General features: G+C 46.9%; 1 protein-coding gene across 1 annotated transcript in view; it reads right to left on the bottom strand.

The window, feature by feature from the left end:
* The window catches only part of PAPPA (pappalysin 1), a 181,284-nt gene that overhangs the window by 5,157 nt on the left and 160,582 nt on the right, over nucleotides 1-15,545 (bottom strand). The window contains exons 20-21 of the mRNA XM_075111900.1: nucleotides 14,052-14,123; nucleotides 10,077-10,175 (exon numbers count right to left, since the gene is read on the bottom strand). Of these exons, the coding sequence (XP_074968001.1) occupies nucleotides 10,077-10,175; nucleotides 14,052-14,123 (171 nt within the window). The remainder of the gene's footprint in view (nucleotides 1-10,076; nucleotides 10,176-14,051; nucleotides 14,124-15,545) is intronic.

The following is a 15,545-nucleotide window of genomic DNA, read 5'->3' as shown; positions in this document are numbered from 1 at the left end:
GGAGCCTAAGGCAGGGACATGCTGACAGAGACATTAAATAGCCAAATTACCAAATCAGGGTTTAGAGAGCCTCCTCCCCTTGCTTTTGACTTCATTCCCAGAAGACCTGACCCTCCAGGTAGAATAGGGTGATGACTCTTCATCAAGCCATAGCCTTGGTGACTTACAAGCTAAGTAACCAACCAGTGAATAACCTGACTCTACGATTGTGCAAATGAGGAGGTTGCAAAGAGAAGAGATAGTCCAAAAAGTTAATAGCAAATTATTTCAAATAATTGGAAACTAAAAAAAGTTTATAAACTACAGAAAACAATAGGAGCTTAAGGGTCACTTGATCCACCAGAAACCAGCCAGAGCAGGACTGTCTCATATCACAGTGTCATGAATATTCTTAGATAGGAAAACAGAGACATCTGCAAACAATGGGGTTTAGGGAGGAGGCTGAGAGTGGATTGTTTAATGACTGAATTAAAATACTAGAAAGGAAAACAGAAAAGATACATTAAAAAATTACTTTTTTTGTTCAATTTAAAAAGAAACATTTTGGTTTAGGTTATCTGTTACAGTTCAGGTTTGACCTTTCCCTCCAAGACACACAAATAAAAAAGACTTTCAAAGCAAAAGTTATGTTTTGAAATAAAAACTTATTTCGCTTAGAAAATGCTCAAACAAAACATTTAAATATATCTGTTTTCCCCTATTTTTATTTTTTTGTCCCAAATCATTCAGCTCAATCCAGATTTGTCAATGATTTTGATTTAAAAAAATCCTTCCTGTTGTATGACAAAGCTACTGGTTGCAGGTAAGACCTGGGAACCTGATTCTTTCATTTGTCTTGATCAAGCTTTTCCTCTCCCTGGCCTGGATTCACTGTGTTTATCTGTAACACTCTAACAAAAGCGATTAAGTGGCCCCTGCATTCAAAGGGAGACAGGCTCACAGAGAAGGTGGATACGCATTTTGCACTGAACCAGGAAAACCACACACTCAACTCAGGCATTTCAGTAAAGTGGCTGAAATTAGCCATGACAACCTACTGCTCTTTGTCTCTGCTGCTGTCCGTGCGTACGTGGGCAGTGAAACCTGTTGCGGGCACGGAGCTCCATAAACGCTACCATTCCTCTTGCAGGACCACCAGAGCCAAGAGTAAAAGCTCTGCACAACTGTCTCCAAACTACCAACTCACATTCCCTCTGTGGGCTGTGCTGAAATCGCGGCCTTAGAACGCCAAACTGGCATGAGTTTGATGTTGCCTTGAAGTGATCTACCTTCTTCATTCCCTCTCCTCCCATCTCTCCTGGTGAGTCCCTCGGTTTCCCCTTTGCTTTCTTACAGGTCACTGGAAATATGTGCTCAGCACTGGAGCGACCTGAACAAAAGGTGCACGTGAGAGACTAGATTACTACTACATTGCAGCCAATTTCTGGGGAGAGGGAGCCGCTAGAGAAGAAATGTGTTGCCATGTGTTGTCCTCTAGAACCCCTCCAGTCTCCTAACAGCAGTCATGGACAGAAGTGCAGAAGCTTTCTCTCTGGGGCAGAGCCACGGCCCCAGGAGCAGACAGTTTCATGGCTCAGCAGCAGTCACAGCAGCGGGTAGCCTGAGTGTCAGAGGGTTTCTTCCTGATCAGATTAGCCTGATTCACTTTATGTCCCTTACAGAGTTTTTTTCTGCAATTTGATTTTTACAGTGCTATTGTCCAGATAGACGAATTGTCTTACGGCAGTGAGCTCCAGGGATCAGTTTTCTTTTATGTGAAAAGGCAGAGATTTCTATGGGTAATGAGCACATCTGCAGTCATATTAGACAAGACAAAATTCTCCAAACACTTAGCAGTAATACAGGGTTTCCACGTTAAAAAAACATCTACAACAAATACACATTTGAGTTCCCCAAGAACCTGATTTCCATCGGTATTTAGGGAATCAAACCCCCAAACAGCATCTACTACGATCGTCACAAGTACCCAACTCAGAGAAACTGTAAAACCCCACAGAAGGACGGTCTCTTGCCTTGGGCTCGTACAGCGGTAGCCCTCTGGAGTGCAGAGACATGAGTAAAGCTGCTGGATGTGCTAGAAATAATAAATGCTGAACCCTTTTGTGAATGATAGCCCATTTAGGTGTGGAGCCCAGATATACATACTCCAAGATTAACTGCATCTTTTCTTTTTAAATAGGTCTGTGAAAGCCCAACTCATTAACAGAATATATGACCTGCACGGAAACTTCCAGATATACCCATTGTAAAGCCAGTATTAAAGAATCAGCTCTTCTTCCTTTCACCCGCCAAGTCCTGCGTTCACCCTACATCTATCTTCCCTTGTAGAAAACGTGGCTAATATCTAGGAGGGCTGGGAGAAAAAGCTAAAAATTAAGCTTGAGGCCTGGCTCAGTCATTTGAAGAAGTAGTGCAGGACGTTGTCTCCTCAGACTAAGTCAAATAGGTTGAAAAAGGCACAACTGTAGCGCACAGCTCTGCATGCCTACATGCACCCCGTACACACACACACACATCTGGAGATGATCCAGAACACAGTGTGGATCGGTAGTACTCAGGGGGCTGTGGGTCACACCTGAGCCACACTGGACCACTGGCTATCTTCAAGAGAAAACAGACACAACCTGAATCACATCCGTCGCCCCAGACGTGTGCACTGCATGACACACCATGCTCCGCACCTAAGGGGGAAATTGCAGCAGGCGTAGGCTTACGGGGTAGGCAGGAGGCTAGCATGGACGTCTGGGGTGTAACACACAGGACATCAGAGACACCTCCACCTCGACCAACTCCCCACTACTGCACAGTGCATGAACCCATACTTCCATTCTCCACAAAGGTATGGGAGCCCTAAGTGTCCTCTCCCATGCTAGGTACGGAGACCTTGGATAACACCCAAGTTCCCTCTTGGAAACAGGGCAGCATTTGTCCTTGATGCCAGCTCCTAACTGTGGGAACAAAGACAACAATACAACAGACTGGTGCAGAACTGGGATCCAGGTCATGAAATGAATGAGAGGCCACAAATCCTTGCTACACGGCACCTATCTGAAGAGGCTGGCGACATCCCAAGACAGATCCCCTCTGAGAAAGGCCAGTCTATAGGGAACTGGTGGGAATGTTGACAGGAGAAATCCCAGACAGGTACAGGGAGGGATGGGAAAGAGTTCTGCCAAGGGTCGGGGCTCATCCCTCATACAGGCTCGTATCAGGTTGACCCGGCTGTACCTCTCACCCAGCACACTTGGGGCTGGTTCACAGCAGCACCAGTGCAAGCAGAATCAGGCCCCGGGAAGGGTAGGGGTTGAGGGTCAGGGGGAAGCAGGGGAGGAGGGCTGCAAAGTGTTGGGAAACAGCCTGTTGTTAGATTTCAGGCCTGAAGTGTTTGCGAAATCTCCCAGACGAGCCTAGCTGGAAATATGAAGGCCCTGCTGCTGCAGTCAGAGCCTGTGCGAGCGAACGCGGCATGTTGAGATAAGCGTGGCAGGCCGTGCTGAGTGTCGCAGCCCCGCGCCCCCCGAGACCCGCGCAGCTCCAACGCCGGTGAGTATTTTGTTCCCTGGCAAGGCCCTTGTGGGACAAAAATGTATCTTGTAAGGGTCTTCTCAGTGGTTTTCAGCATTTAGGTCACCAGGGCTATTTTGAGATAACAGAACAAGACTGAGCCCCCTTTTAACTCTGGGGGCTGGTGTGCAGGTTCACACCTAGGGCACTGCTCCAGAGGGCCTGGGAAAGGTGAAGATGAAGCTGGCAGGAAACATCCTCTCCATGCAGCACATACAGTTTTAAAGGCTTGAATTTTTGTTAACTTCCCCGCCATAAACCAGGCTTTCCCCCATCGAAGCCAGCTAGCCTGGTGTAACACGGCATAGCTCAAGTAAGCCCAACAGATGCTCCTCTCCCTCCGTCGGGTATAAATCGGGAGCAGCCTCACCAGAACCAGTGGAAGCAGGATGGCCCAAAGCCAGCAGGGATCCCCGGGAAAGCCCTGCCCGCATGGATCCCCGCATCCCCTCCTTCCCACTGTGTGAAGCGAGGGAGCCCGTTTGCCAAACCACACGAAGCTCAGTTACTCAGCAATCAGCTGCACTTCCTACCCTCGTGCTACTGATTGTGCAAACATGAATGTAATTAGTCTAAATAATCACCAAAGATTTAATAGGAGCCAGACCACCCAGAGGCCAAATAGCTGGCGGTAGAGCAGGGAAGGTTTGTTCGCTGGTTTTTGTAACACTTGCTAATGAAGTGAGGTCGGATAGCAAAGCAAACACCCTCCACTAGCACATCCCCTGGGAACGCTGTATGTTGTGGGAAGCCCTATGTCCCTTGAAGCCAAGAACGTTCTCTCAGGATAGGCAACATGTGCTACTACCATCACTGCTTTTAATTTATTGCTGCCTGGAAAGCCTCCCTGAACAATTATGAAACCAAGTTCTGAGCCCCAAAATAAGCTCCCGTCCCAACCAACCATGACTGAAAACGCTCCTCACATGGCAAACAGCTCTCCACTGAGGCTGCGACCAACAGCTCATGGGTAAGTGAGTTCACCCGCACGCCTGGGTGAAGCAGCGTGCTCGGAGCACGCAGCAACGCTCAGCCGCTTCCAGAGGCATGAAGCAACACTCCGCATTGTATCCCTCCTTCCTCCATGCTCACCCACCATTCATTGTATCTCTCCAGCTAATTACAGAGCTGACAAAGACAAACACACCCAGCTGGGGACATTCAAGTTGGGAGCAGCATCGTGGCAGGAACATCAGTTCTTCTGGATAAGCAGAATTTCCTCAGCCGGGGTGGTCACTTAGGCCGCTAATCGCATGAACTACCTCAAAAACGTGTTCTGACGATGGAGCAAGACCTGAGATTCCCCAAGACAGGTCTGTGCTGCAGTTAGAGAGCTGGGAGAAGGCGCTTATGTCTCAAAAATACCGGGAAATGGTTATGTCTGTTTTCTTAGGGGTAGAAGTGCAGCAGACCCCCCTTTCCAGGGAGGCAAGGACAGTCTTTGGAAATCCCTGCTGGAGCCAGCAGCAGCCCCTCAGTTCAAAGCTCCTTTCTTTAGGCCTTGAATTCTCAGCCATAAAGTCTCTGAAGAGGTTTTGATAACTTGCCTATCTTTTAGATAAGCAAAGCTTTGGATGAATCCCACACGGTCCTCTATCTACTGCAAGTCCTCATTTGTTTTCCGCTGAGGCACTTGCTGGTTTTCCTCTCCAAGGTGTTGGACAGAAATGTCAAGAGGCTGAAGGGGCAGCATGTGAGATGGGAATTTTTGCTGGGACGATTTTTCTTTTTCTCTTCTAAGTGCTATGGGGCAAAGCTGTTGAGGAAAAACCCAAGTGATAACTGAGTGAGACAGGCTTTTCTCATGGGAGCAGTAGGTTTACTCCTTATGCGATGAAAAGGAAAGGCAGAGAGGAAAGACAGATGAAAGGTTGCCCTTTTCAAATGGTTTATGTTGGGGGAATTTTAAAACGGCAAATTCTATTTAAATTTGCAGGGACCAGGCTGCAGTATCTTCAGCTAAACAAATTGGCAATCCAAGTCGAACAAAGAACACAAGCAGAGCCTAAAGAGAGACATTTCTGATTTCTGCAAGGCCTCTCTAGACAGCCATGTCCAGGAGAAACTTGTAAAAGGGAAGTGGAAGAGAAAAGAAAAGGGGAACAGCAATTGGAGAGAAGAATTCCTGAAACTAATCAGAAAGAAATAGCCATAACCTCTCTCCCCGCAACGTCGCATGCCCCAGGAGTTCCTCACAGGCAGCCGCCAGCCCAGAGACAGCCAGTTATGCCCAGGTTATTTATTTTTCTCACTTTAGCAGTGTCACGTATTTAATGTTTTAAAAAATAGTATCTTCTTTTATCTGCGGCAGGATACAAAGCAAGAAGCAGCTTCCTAGAGCAGCCAGGCAGAAGGGAGCTGGCAACCTGTGCTGGGTCAGGAGGGTAGGAAGATTAAAAGGAGATGGGATTTTGCTTTGTCCTTCACGGAAGACTTTATCCCCTCCAGATACACAACAGAAGCTTTCTCTCCCTTGGAGGCTGGCCAGCAATGGCCTTCCTGTCTCTCAAAGCTGCTCCTGGGTCACGCACAGGGCAAGCCGCAAGGCGCACAGCCCCGTCCTCTGCCCCAACCGCAAACCCTGCCACCGGCCCCCTGCTCCTCATGCTGCCCACCTGCCCGGGGCTGCACCATCAGGCACCACAGGACGCGCGTCCCCTTCCTTGGGTGGCACTCATCCCCGTGCCAGCCCTGGCTTCTTGCCCGCTGCAGGGGGATGCTGGTCAATTAGCGCACAACAAATTATTAGGCTGATGAATGCCTCTTTTCCCCGCTTGCTGACTGCAGTTGCCTCAAATTTATGCCCAGATTATGACTGAATTTATTCGTTGCCATTTGTAGCATTCAAAAGAGGTCTTTAATGATTTCTTTTAAGCTCTCTAGCCTGATTGTGAAAAATGCAGGGCAAATACACATTATTTCCTATCTAAGCAGCGGCGCTGATTAGTTGGCGGTTGGTCAGATAAGACACCGCTCTGCTCCCCTCTCGCTGTAGAAATGCACAAGGTCATTTGCTGCTAATGCTCAAATGCAAAGGAAAAACACGGCCTAAGCAAACGCTGCGTGGAAACCTCTTGCGCATTTTCAGGGCAACAAAACAGGGACGTGCAAAATCTCACATTAACTAAGAGGGCTAAGAATTAAAGCAAATATGGCTTAAATAATTTTGCTTTCACGCTGCCTGGTTCACAGCATTGTGTGCGGCTGACAGTGCTTCTGGGAGGGTAGTGGGATTGCAGTGAGACTTAAGTCTTGACAGTTTGTGGACATTAAAGATCTGAAGCCAGCTCTTACTTGACTGTTAACTCCTGAATCTTCACATGATGCAATGTTAATCTTCAGCCCTTTCCTAAAATAATGTGTGGAGTTGCTATGTTCTGTTAAATGTGAACCATGTGTCACCTCAGCAATGGCTGCAACGGTGAAAAGATGATAAATCTAAAGCTTGTAAAATGTCCTGGGACATTTTGGGAGAAAAACAGGTGTTGCATAAATGTTAGACATTTATGGGTAAACTTGCAGGGGCTTTAAAAGACTGACACATCTGCCACATAGTATGTAACCCTGAAAGAAAAGGAGCAGAGCAGTCTCTTTCATGTGTCTCACTCTTTCTACAACCGTATGAAAATACATCCTCATCTGGTATTGGAATTAACAGAGCTGGACTTGCCCCTCCCTATGTCTCCTCCAGGTTTCTGGCTTTTACACCCAATGTGTATTTTAAAACTGTGCCTTTTTAAGTAGGTGGCAAACTGTGCTGGAATGATTTGGTATGCGGAGTATTTTTATTCAGCTCCCTTTTCTCTCACCTTTCATTGTTTTTCCCTTTGGAATATCTCCTGCAACGCTCCACTCATAAACCTCTTCAAAGAGAGGGCTGTATTTGAACAGCTTTGCCTGAAATCTGGTCCCAGTCAAAGGCCTCAGACGGGAAAATAACTCGCAGAGCCGAGACCCGCGGCCCCACGGCTGCTGCCGCAGGTGTCAGTGGCCGCTTTGCAGGCAGAGAGGTGCTGCCTGCCGCCTCTTTGGCTTTGACGCCCCGGCCCCGCCGGCTTGGTTATTATTCCCTCCTTTACCCTATAAATGTAATAAACTGGGACTTAGCATCTTGCTTTTGGCATGGTAGGTCCAAGGAGAAAGTGGTTTTCTCACTCCTCCCAAGTGCCTTGTTCGGCTCCTGGGATGTTGCTGGTGTTTTGGGAGAAAGAGAAGACTTTGGAAGCTGAAAGCATGCTGAGGAAGCGATGGGCTCTGTGGTTCAGCTCTCAAACCCTGTGATCTCTGGGATGGGGGTTTCTAAAGTACAAACTAGGGTAGGGCAAGTCTAATTCCCCCAGCCACAAAGATACAGCTCCCAGTGAAATCAGTGGAAGCAGACTTATCTCTGAAAAGCTACAAAACCTCCCCCTCCATGGGGGAAATGCGTCAGATGCGTGACCAGCTGCCTGACTCTGAACCACTTGCCCTTTGCATCGGGCAGTTTTAGCAATGAAACCAGTAACTGACTGGGCTACAAAGCGCTCTCCCCCTCTTGGGTGGTCGCTTCATTTCTGGGTGGCAGTGAAGCAGCAGATATTTTGAGTGTGACTGGCCTGGCTGGTAAGTGCTCACAACTCTGCACAGATCCCACTCTGTCTCAACCCCCTGTCCAGCAATAAATTTGGCTCCCAAACCTTAATCCTATACCTCTCCCCCTCAATTTGGCACTCACGCCCCTTATGTTTCAGTCCCGTCCCCACCCTAGCAATAAGCTGAGCCCTTAGCTCGTGTCCTGTCAGGGCTGGTTTGGGTCGGTCCCCTCCCGGCCACCTCCCTTCCATTTCTCTGGTACCTCTTGGGATTTTTCATCCCCTGCTCTCAAGCCTGGAGGCAGCGAGATAAAGTTTCCTAGGCAGGCTGTTGTAGGAAGAGAAGAGCTATGCCATGCTGAGCTACTGGCCGCTTCCAGCTCTGCCCTCCCGGCTGAGGCCAACGAGCAAGCTGTGCCTGCCCTTGGGCTACTCCTCCCGAGGAGGTGGAAAATCAGCCGGAGATAGGAATCTCTGCTTGGAGACAACACTGAAGATAAGCCACTGCCTGTCACCCTGCTCATCTCTGCAGTGGCTGTTTCAGAGTCCAGGCTCGCCATGGGGAACTCCACCCTTGGGTAACAGAGAAGCTCACCTGCCCATGCTTCCCTCCCAGCACGTGGCTCGCAGGGACACTTGCAAAAGACACACAGCGATACAGGGAAAAGTGTCCAAAAAGCACATTTAGAAAAACTACTTCTTCCCCCACCTCTTCCCCAGTGGACAAATGAACTCCTTCCACTTGCCAAGACATGTTCACTTCCCTTCAGTGTTCCCAGAGAGGCCAGAGACAGCCCACAGTGCTGTACTAGAACGGATCCTGGGCTGAACCAAGGTAAAGAAACCTCCAGCAAAAGCTGTCTTAGAAAGGACTGTTCCCTGCAGACAGGTCTTCAGTCCCTCAGCTGTGGTAGAGAGGACCTTCCTCCTCAGATGGGTGAAATGGATGATGTGTGCTAAGCCTGAGATCCCTCTGTCTGCTCCCAAGTTTGTTGTTTTTATTTACTCATATATATCAGATACTTAACCAGGCTGGATTTTCTTCATTCTGATTTACATTCAAATCTTGAAGATGAGGTAAAAATCTCACATGGCAGAGGCTAAGATTTTCTTTCCTTTCTTTGGGAAACAAGTTCAAAATCTGTCCTGGTTAGAAACACATGAATTGTTGTACTGCTTCAAACCACAAACCCCATCTCTCATCTCCTGTCTGTAACAGTGGCCAGAAATGGGTGTTAAAAGAAGCACAAAAAAGTGGGATGTGTGTGAATCCTTCCCTGGGCTCAAGCAGCCAAAGGTTTAGATATTCCTGATCTAGAAACTGCATCCAGATCACAGTGTCTAATAACCACTGACGGAGTGAACCTCCATGAACATGCCTATTCTCTTTTTGGAGCTGGGACGGTCAGCGAGCCATGCATGTGTGGGTACACACAGGTCCAAGTACAAACCTACAATGATGCTTTCGTTGTGTGCTCTGTTCTTTTCCTAATGACTCCTAACCTTTAGTTTCCCTTCTGAGCATTGAGGGTGGATAGCAGGACAGGCAAATACACAGTGTTTCTGTGTGAAGGTCTCCTAAGTACTAGGTGCGGCTTTTCTCATTAACATCTCCCAGGGTTTTGGAGGGAGCCAGCCTCTGCCTATAGACAAGTTAGGGTTTATTTACAATAAGAATGAATGAATGCCTCTGAGTACTTTATTTAAGAACCTGCCTTGCACAGATATAAGGCAGGTTATGATGAGAAATGCACATCCTTATCAAGATAGAGCTTCAAAATGAACCAACAAAAACTCAGTGCCTATGGTGAGCTGATGCCTGGACTGAAGATCCTTCTGAGACCTCGGACCACCCCTGTTCTAGGAAAAATAAAATTTTCCCAGGCACAAAGCAGCACTCACCAAGGAATTCCCAGTAAAAAGAGGAAGCAGCACCCCTACCTTTTTGGTCTTGACTGTTGAGGCACAGCAGTCCCCACCATCATAGTTGCAGAAGGCTCGGTTGTTGATGGAGTCACAGTAGTTGTCCCCCATGAAAGGCTGAAAAAGGAAAAAGCAGAAAAAGAATGAAAACGCGGACATGGATAAAACCTATAACAGTATGTCAGAAGATAAACATGAAGACTTGAAGGAGCCATGTAGTTTGTAACATTACCAACCGCCCTTAAAAGCAAGACATAATTATTCCCTGCTCCCTTCAAAGCACACATAAAAAAAATGACACTAGATGGAAGGGAAATGAGCCCTTGTTGGCTCTCCACATTCCACATAAGATGATGCTTCAGGAATATTAATTTGACTAGGCCCAGAGACAGCATCAAGGCATCTAAAATTGTAGCACCTTTTGATAATTTTAAGCTAACCTTCCAAAACTATGTGGGCTAAGAGAAGATTATGTATAGCAGCAAAACTGGCTTGCTTTTAATAGCTGTACTTCCCACCACAGTTCTAACGATGCAACAAGTGTTTGCTCTGAGGGCACAAAACATATCACAAAGAGAAATGGAAGTGGCCTGAGCTCAGCTCAGGGACCACGTGCTCTTGTTCTCTGACCAGCAGTGGCCGCGTGTGACCTTGGCCATAACACGTAATCTCCCTCTGCTCCACAGCTCAGAGCTGGGATAATGGCAATTATTCAGAAGGATGTTGTGGAAAGCTATTAAGTAAAATTCATAAATCACCTTGAAAAAGAAAATGTGGTCACTAGTCTGTGCAATGTGATCACTAGTCTATGTGCTGCACAGGACCTGAATAATAATAATGATTCTGAAGAAAAGGCTTGAAGTCTGATTTTTCATTACACATTGGAGCCCTCTTGGTCAGCAAGTACAAAAGTCTTTCTTGGAAGCCAAAACTGTGCCCGATGCTAAAAAAAGGCCCATGCAAGTGTGAGAACCCCAGGCAGCTCTGAAAGCTCAGAAGAACGGGTGCTCGGCAGAGAGCACAGTCGTATCTCTGTAACACTTCTTACACACACAGGCCCATGGGGCCATTCCCATTTTATCTGCTCTTCGGAAAATTCATTTATTCTGCACTGTGAAAAACACACCAGGGACTTTCCTACAAGAAGGCATCATTGCAGAGCAGGTGGGGAGGCTTGTGGATTTCCTGGGAGGATTTTGCAGAAATTGTAGTGCCAGAGTCTCCCTGACGATAGACACCTGAAGAACCAGCAACGCGAGCTCGCCGTGCTCTCCCCAGACAGTGCCACGGCCGTGCTCATCGGTATTGAAATGGACACTGGAGCTGTGCCGATGCAGGCTTTTACTGTCGGTGTTTTGTGAATTTAAATATTTCTATCAGGGTATAGGAAATCCAGGCAATGATGGCAATATCGGACCAGAGCAGGACTACCAGGAGGTAACTTTCTCATTCCATGTCACTTGTTTAGCTACATGCAAATACTACAAATGCTGACGTGGAAATCAGAGTTACAGGGTGAGGCTCCTACCCCTGTAAACTGGCTTAACTCCATTGACTTCCACAGAGATTGACTTATTTACACAGGCAAAGACTTTGACTTGCAAACACCCTTGCAAAGTAATTAATATGCGAAGGGTTAAAAGTGAATTATTTATAAGGAGATGGAGAGATATTTTTATGCCAACCTGGTCATATTCAAAAACGTGAACTTTGCCCAAACTCCCAAGACATTTTGTAGGCTTCTCCATGTTTCCCTTGTATTGCCTGGCTGTGCCTGTGGGTCAAGAAAGGCTTGCCTTTAATGTTCCATGCCTATGTCTGTACCCTACACCTATGAACACTGGGAAATCAGTAAAAGAAACTTGTGGAAGAATTCGCCTTTCATTTGCACTGGTTCAGAGTAGGCAAGTCGGTCCTTTGGAGGAGAAGAATGGGACAAATAACATCTATTCTAATTTGGTATCAAAATCCTCATCTGGAAGACCTTGGGAGCCTGGCTGTGGAGGGTGAGGTCTCTAGAGGTCTTCATGCATATCTTAGTGCTCCTATATTTTTGAAGGACTATGTAAGTAGGCCGGGGGACCAGTTTGGTACCGAAACATCTAAGTTGGTTGCCGAGTTGGCTGACTCAAACCTCTATTCCTGCCACTAGGGAGCGACAAAAAATCACATTGCAGCAGCAGCCTGGGTTACCACTGTGACAGCCAAGAGTAAAATAGTGCCCCGCTTACAGCCTTCTATTCAGGCAACCCTCCCTAATGCTAAGGATATTAATACACTGAGGATTGTATCAGCTTAATGGCCCAGTATTATTGACCTACTGACTTATTAGTCCCTGTTTCCATAGTTGTGAAAAGAGGCTCAGTGAAGATGGCATCTCTTCTGAAACCTTAATGCCAGAGAACAAGCACTGGTCCATTCGTGGATCCTGGAAGCATCATGCTCTAGGCCATTATCAATTGTTTGGGCAAAGCCTTCCAAGATGATAGATTGCGATGCAGTGACTCTGCTGAAAGAATGATGAAAAGAAGAAAGTTCCTATTGATGCAGAGGGGTCTGGCAATTAACAATGATGGAAGGGAAGAAAATGCTGAGAAAAAGCATGTCAGTAATAATGGCTTCTGGTAAATTATTACATCATTGCAAAGTTTGCCTCGGTAACAACTATCCTTAAACAGCAGGAGAATGGATACCCAATGGTGCATCAGCACCTGAATGGCATTTCTTAATGGTCGCTGGATGTTATTTTAGCTCTCTTTGGAGAATAGGGGCGCCTAGCCAGCCTGCATGAATGTAATGCGTGAGATGGCTTATGACATTCAAAGCACTGACAGCAGAATGCTTTTCATTTAGGGAACAACTAGACAGAAACTATTACATTGTTGGAGAGTTATTACCCTCTCGGGCCCAACATTTGTATGCGAAGGAAACCTGTCTTTCACTTCAAGACAAATCACGTCGCACAGCAATGTGGTCTAGAGTTTCATGTCAGATTTAGGAGTTCTGTGCCATGTTCTGCCACTCCGGGCAAATAACTTCAGAGCGCTTATAAAATTGGGTTACTGGTTACTGGTTACTGGGTGCTGAGAGCGCAGTCAATGCTGCAGAAGGTCAGGAGATGTGGGGCCAAGACACGGCTCTTTGGCTGCCCGTCCATGTAACCAAAGAAGCCATCTATCCCTCTACCTGTGAGCTACCCCATTTCTAAAACTTCATGAAGCTTCCCAGCCTCTCAGAGGTACCATGAAGACTGACTTCTTGACGTGGCTGAGATATTCAAGGGCCGGCATGATGGAAACGGCATGAGCACCGTGACCCTGAAAGAGGTGCTTCAGCCCCGTTTAACCACTGGAAGCATCTTAAGACTTCTCAGACTTTTCAAAGCCAGCAGAAACAACATCCTTCAAAATAATTGCTTTTTTCAAATATCACACAAGACTGTAAAAATGTATCACAGCTGAAATGTACCTGAATTTTTCTCATTTTTTTTCTGGTTCAGACGAAGGTGCACAGTGGAGGGATGGGTGATTTACTCACTGTCCAGCTGTGCTCTCCACCCAGTGGTATAATTTCTGCCTCTGGCTTTCCTAAAGTTTATCTGCACACACCAATCCCCAAAGCCAAGCTGGCCTTGGAAAGAATCAGCCCTCTAATGAGATGTCTAAATCAAGGAAAAATGACTGAAGGTTTTTGCAACTTCCCAGAAATTCCAAGATCCTTGGAAATTCTGACTGCCTACCAACATTGTTGGGCCACTCGATTGTCCAACTCCTGTAAGAGTCACCCAACCATCAGCTCTAGGAAAATGACTGTTTCACCCCTGAGTGTCAGAACTGCTGCCGGAGATCCCAGTCTGCTTGATAGCATAGGCAGGGCAAAAGCCTCTTTGACCCACTTGAAAAACAGCATTTACAAGCCAGGTGACTGCAGCGACTGTTACCATAACGCTTAGGAGTGCAAGCACGGACCACCCGAGCTAACGCGAAAGCTCACCTCGCAGCCTTTGACACAATGAATCAGGGAAGGGTGAGGGTACCACTTGAGTCCCGCTGTGCAGACAACGCTCTGGAGAGGAGGAGAAGGAAAAAAAAACAGGTTAAGACAAAGAAATCAGTGTACAGAAAGTCAGCGTGCTGGCTCCTATGGCTCTCCTGCACTTAACCAATGAGGTTCAGTTCCTAACACCTCTTGTGTTCTCAGGACCTGGCTGTCCTCCAGGTATTTACAAGAAGTGTTGGACTTGACACTTGCAATAACAGAACATTTGAGATTAAAATAATATTTAAGGTTCTCCTAAAATGTCATGTCCAATATTTCACTCATGGTGGGGGAACGTGGCAGGGAAAGGCAAAGGCACAGGTCCACTGTCTTGCTCTTGGGTAGGGGGGACACATTTTAGAAATTAAGTGAGGGATTTCTTTGGTGTTGCAAAACGTTGTCCTCTTTCATTACCCACCATATCTGTGCTTCCTGAAGATGCTAAAGGTGGACTTTCACATACATTTTCGCAACATCCTTTAGATCTTAAATGGAAGCACCTCCCATGACATGCCTTTAGAATAACTCCCAGAAAAGACAGCATCATCTGCTACATTATATGAGCTTTATAATAATTTCTGTATTTATGATAAATTCTGCAGTGCCTAGTTTTGGGCAAAAATGACCAGCCAACTCAATGATGACACACCCAGGGCAGCCATTGTTTGCCTATAGACATGGAAACTTAGATTTTAAGAGTGGATGAAAAGTCTGGCCAGTCAATTGGGACGGTGGTTCAACACCATGGAGGGCTAGGAGGTAGGGCTGGCACCTATTCACCAGGACATCAAGCACAATGTTAGTTTTGCGTTATTGTCCGTGGATGAAACACTATGATGTCCAGTTGGGCAAGACGAACACACATAGGCACTTGGGCAGGGGTCGGGGTTGGATGCAGGCCTGGGGAAGGAAGAGATTAACGTTTGGGAAGACCTGACGCGCACGCCATCCCTTCCCCTGTTTATTTGAAGGCTAATTTAATCCATCTGCAAGGGAACCTCAGCATGTTTTTATAGTTTCTGTCATTTGAGGCTTACCTGGCGTGTGCTAGAAAAAGGACTTTTATACTATCTGACTTGGGCTGTTTATCTTTCCGATGCTCTCGGATTTTCCACTATTAGTCAAGCCCGGCTTGCCCCACCTGCCTTGCAACAGGGCCCGTCTGTGTGAGTGGAGAAGCGGCCGGGCGAGGCGGGAGGACGTTGTTTATCCCCCGGGAGGGAGGCTGCAAGGTGCGGGGGCCCTGCGGTGTCAGACATTCCCCCAGCGCACTCCTGACAGACAGCTGGAGATTTCCAGGCTGTTGCCTGCCACAAATGGTGAGATTTTAATCTCTTTTTTTTTTTCCCTCTCTTCTGTTTATTGCACTTCAGAGGCAAAAAAAAAAAAGAAAACTTTTCTAGGTTTCAAAATAAACAAGGCCAGTCAACAGACTGGGAGGGGAGAGAG

The sequence above is a fragment of the Phalacrocorax aristotelis genome, chromosome 17 (genome assembly GCF_949628215.1).
Source record: "Phalacrocorax aristotelis chromosome 17, bGulAri2.1, whole genome shotgun sequence".
NCBI classification, from domain to species: Eukaryota; Metazoa; Chordata; class Aves; order Suliformes; family Phalacrocoracidae; genus Phalacrocorax; species Phalacrocorax aristotelis.
This window is presented reverse-complemented; position numbering and strand designations above follow the sequence as displayed.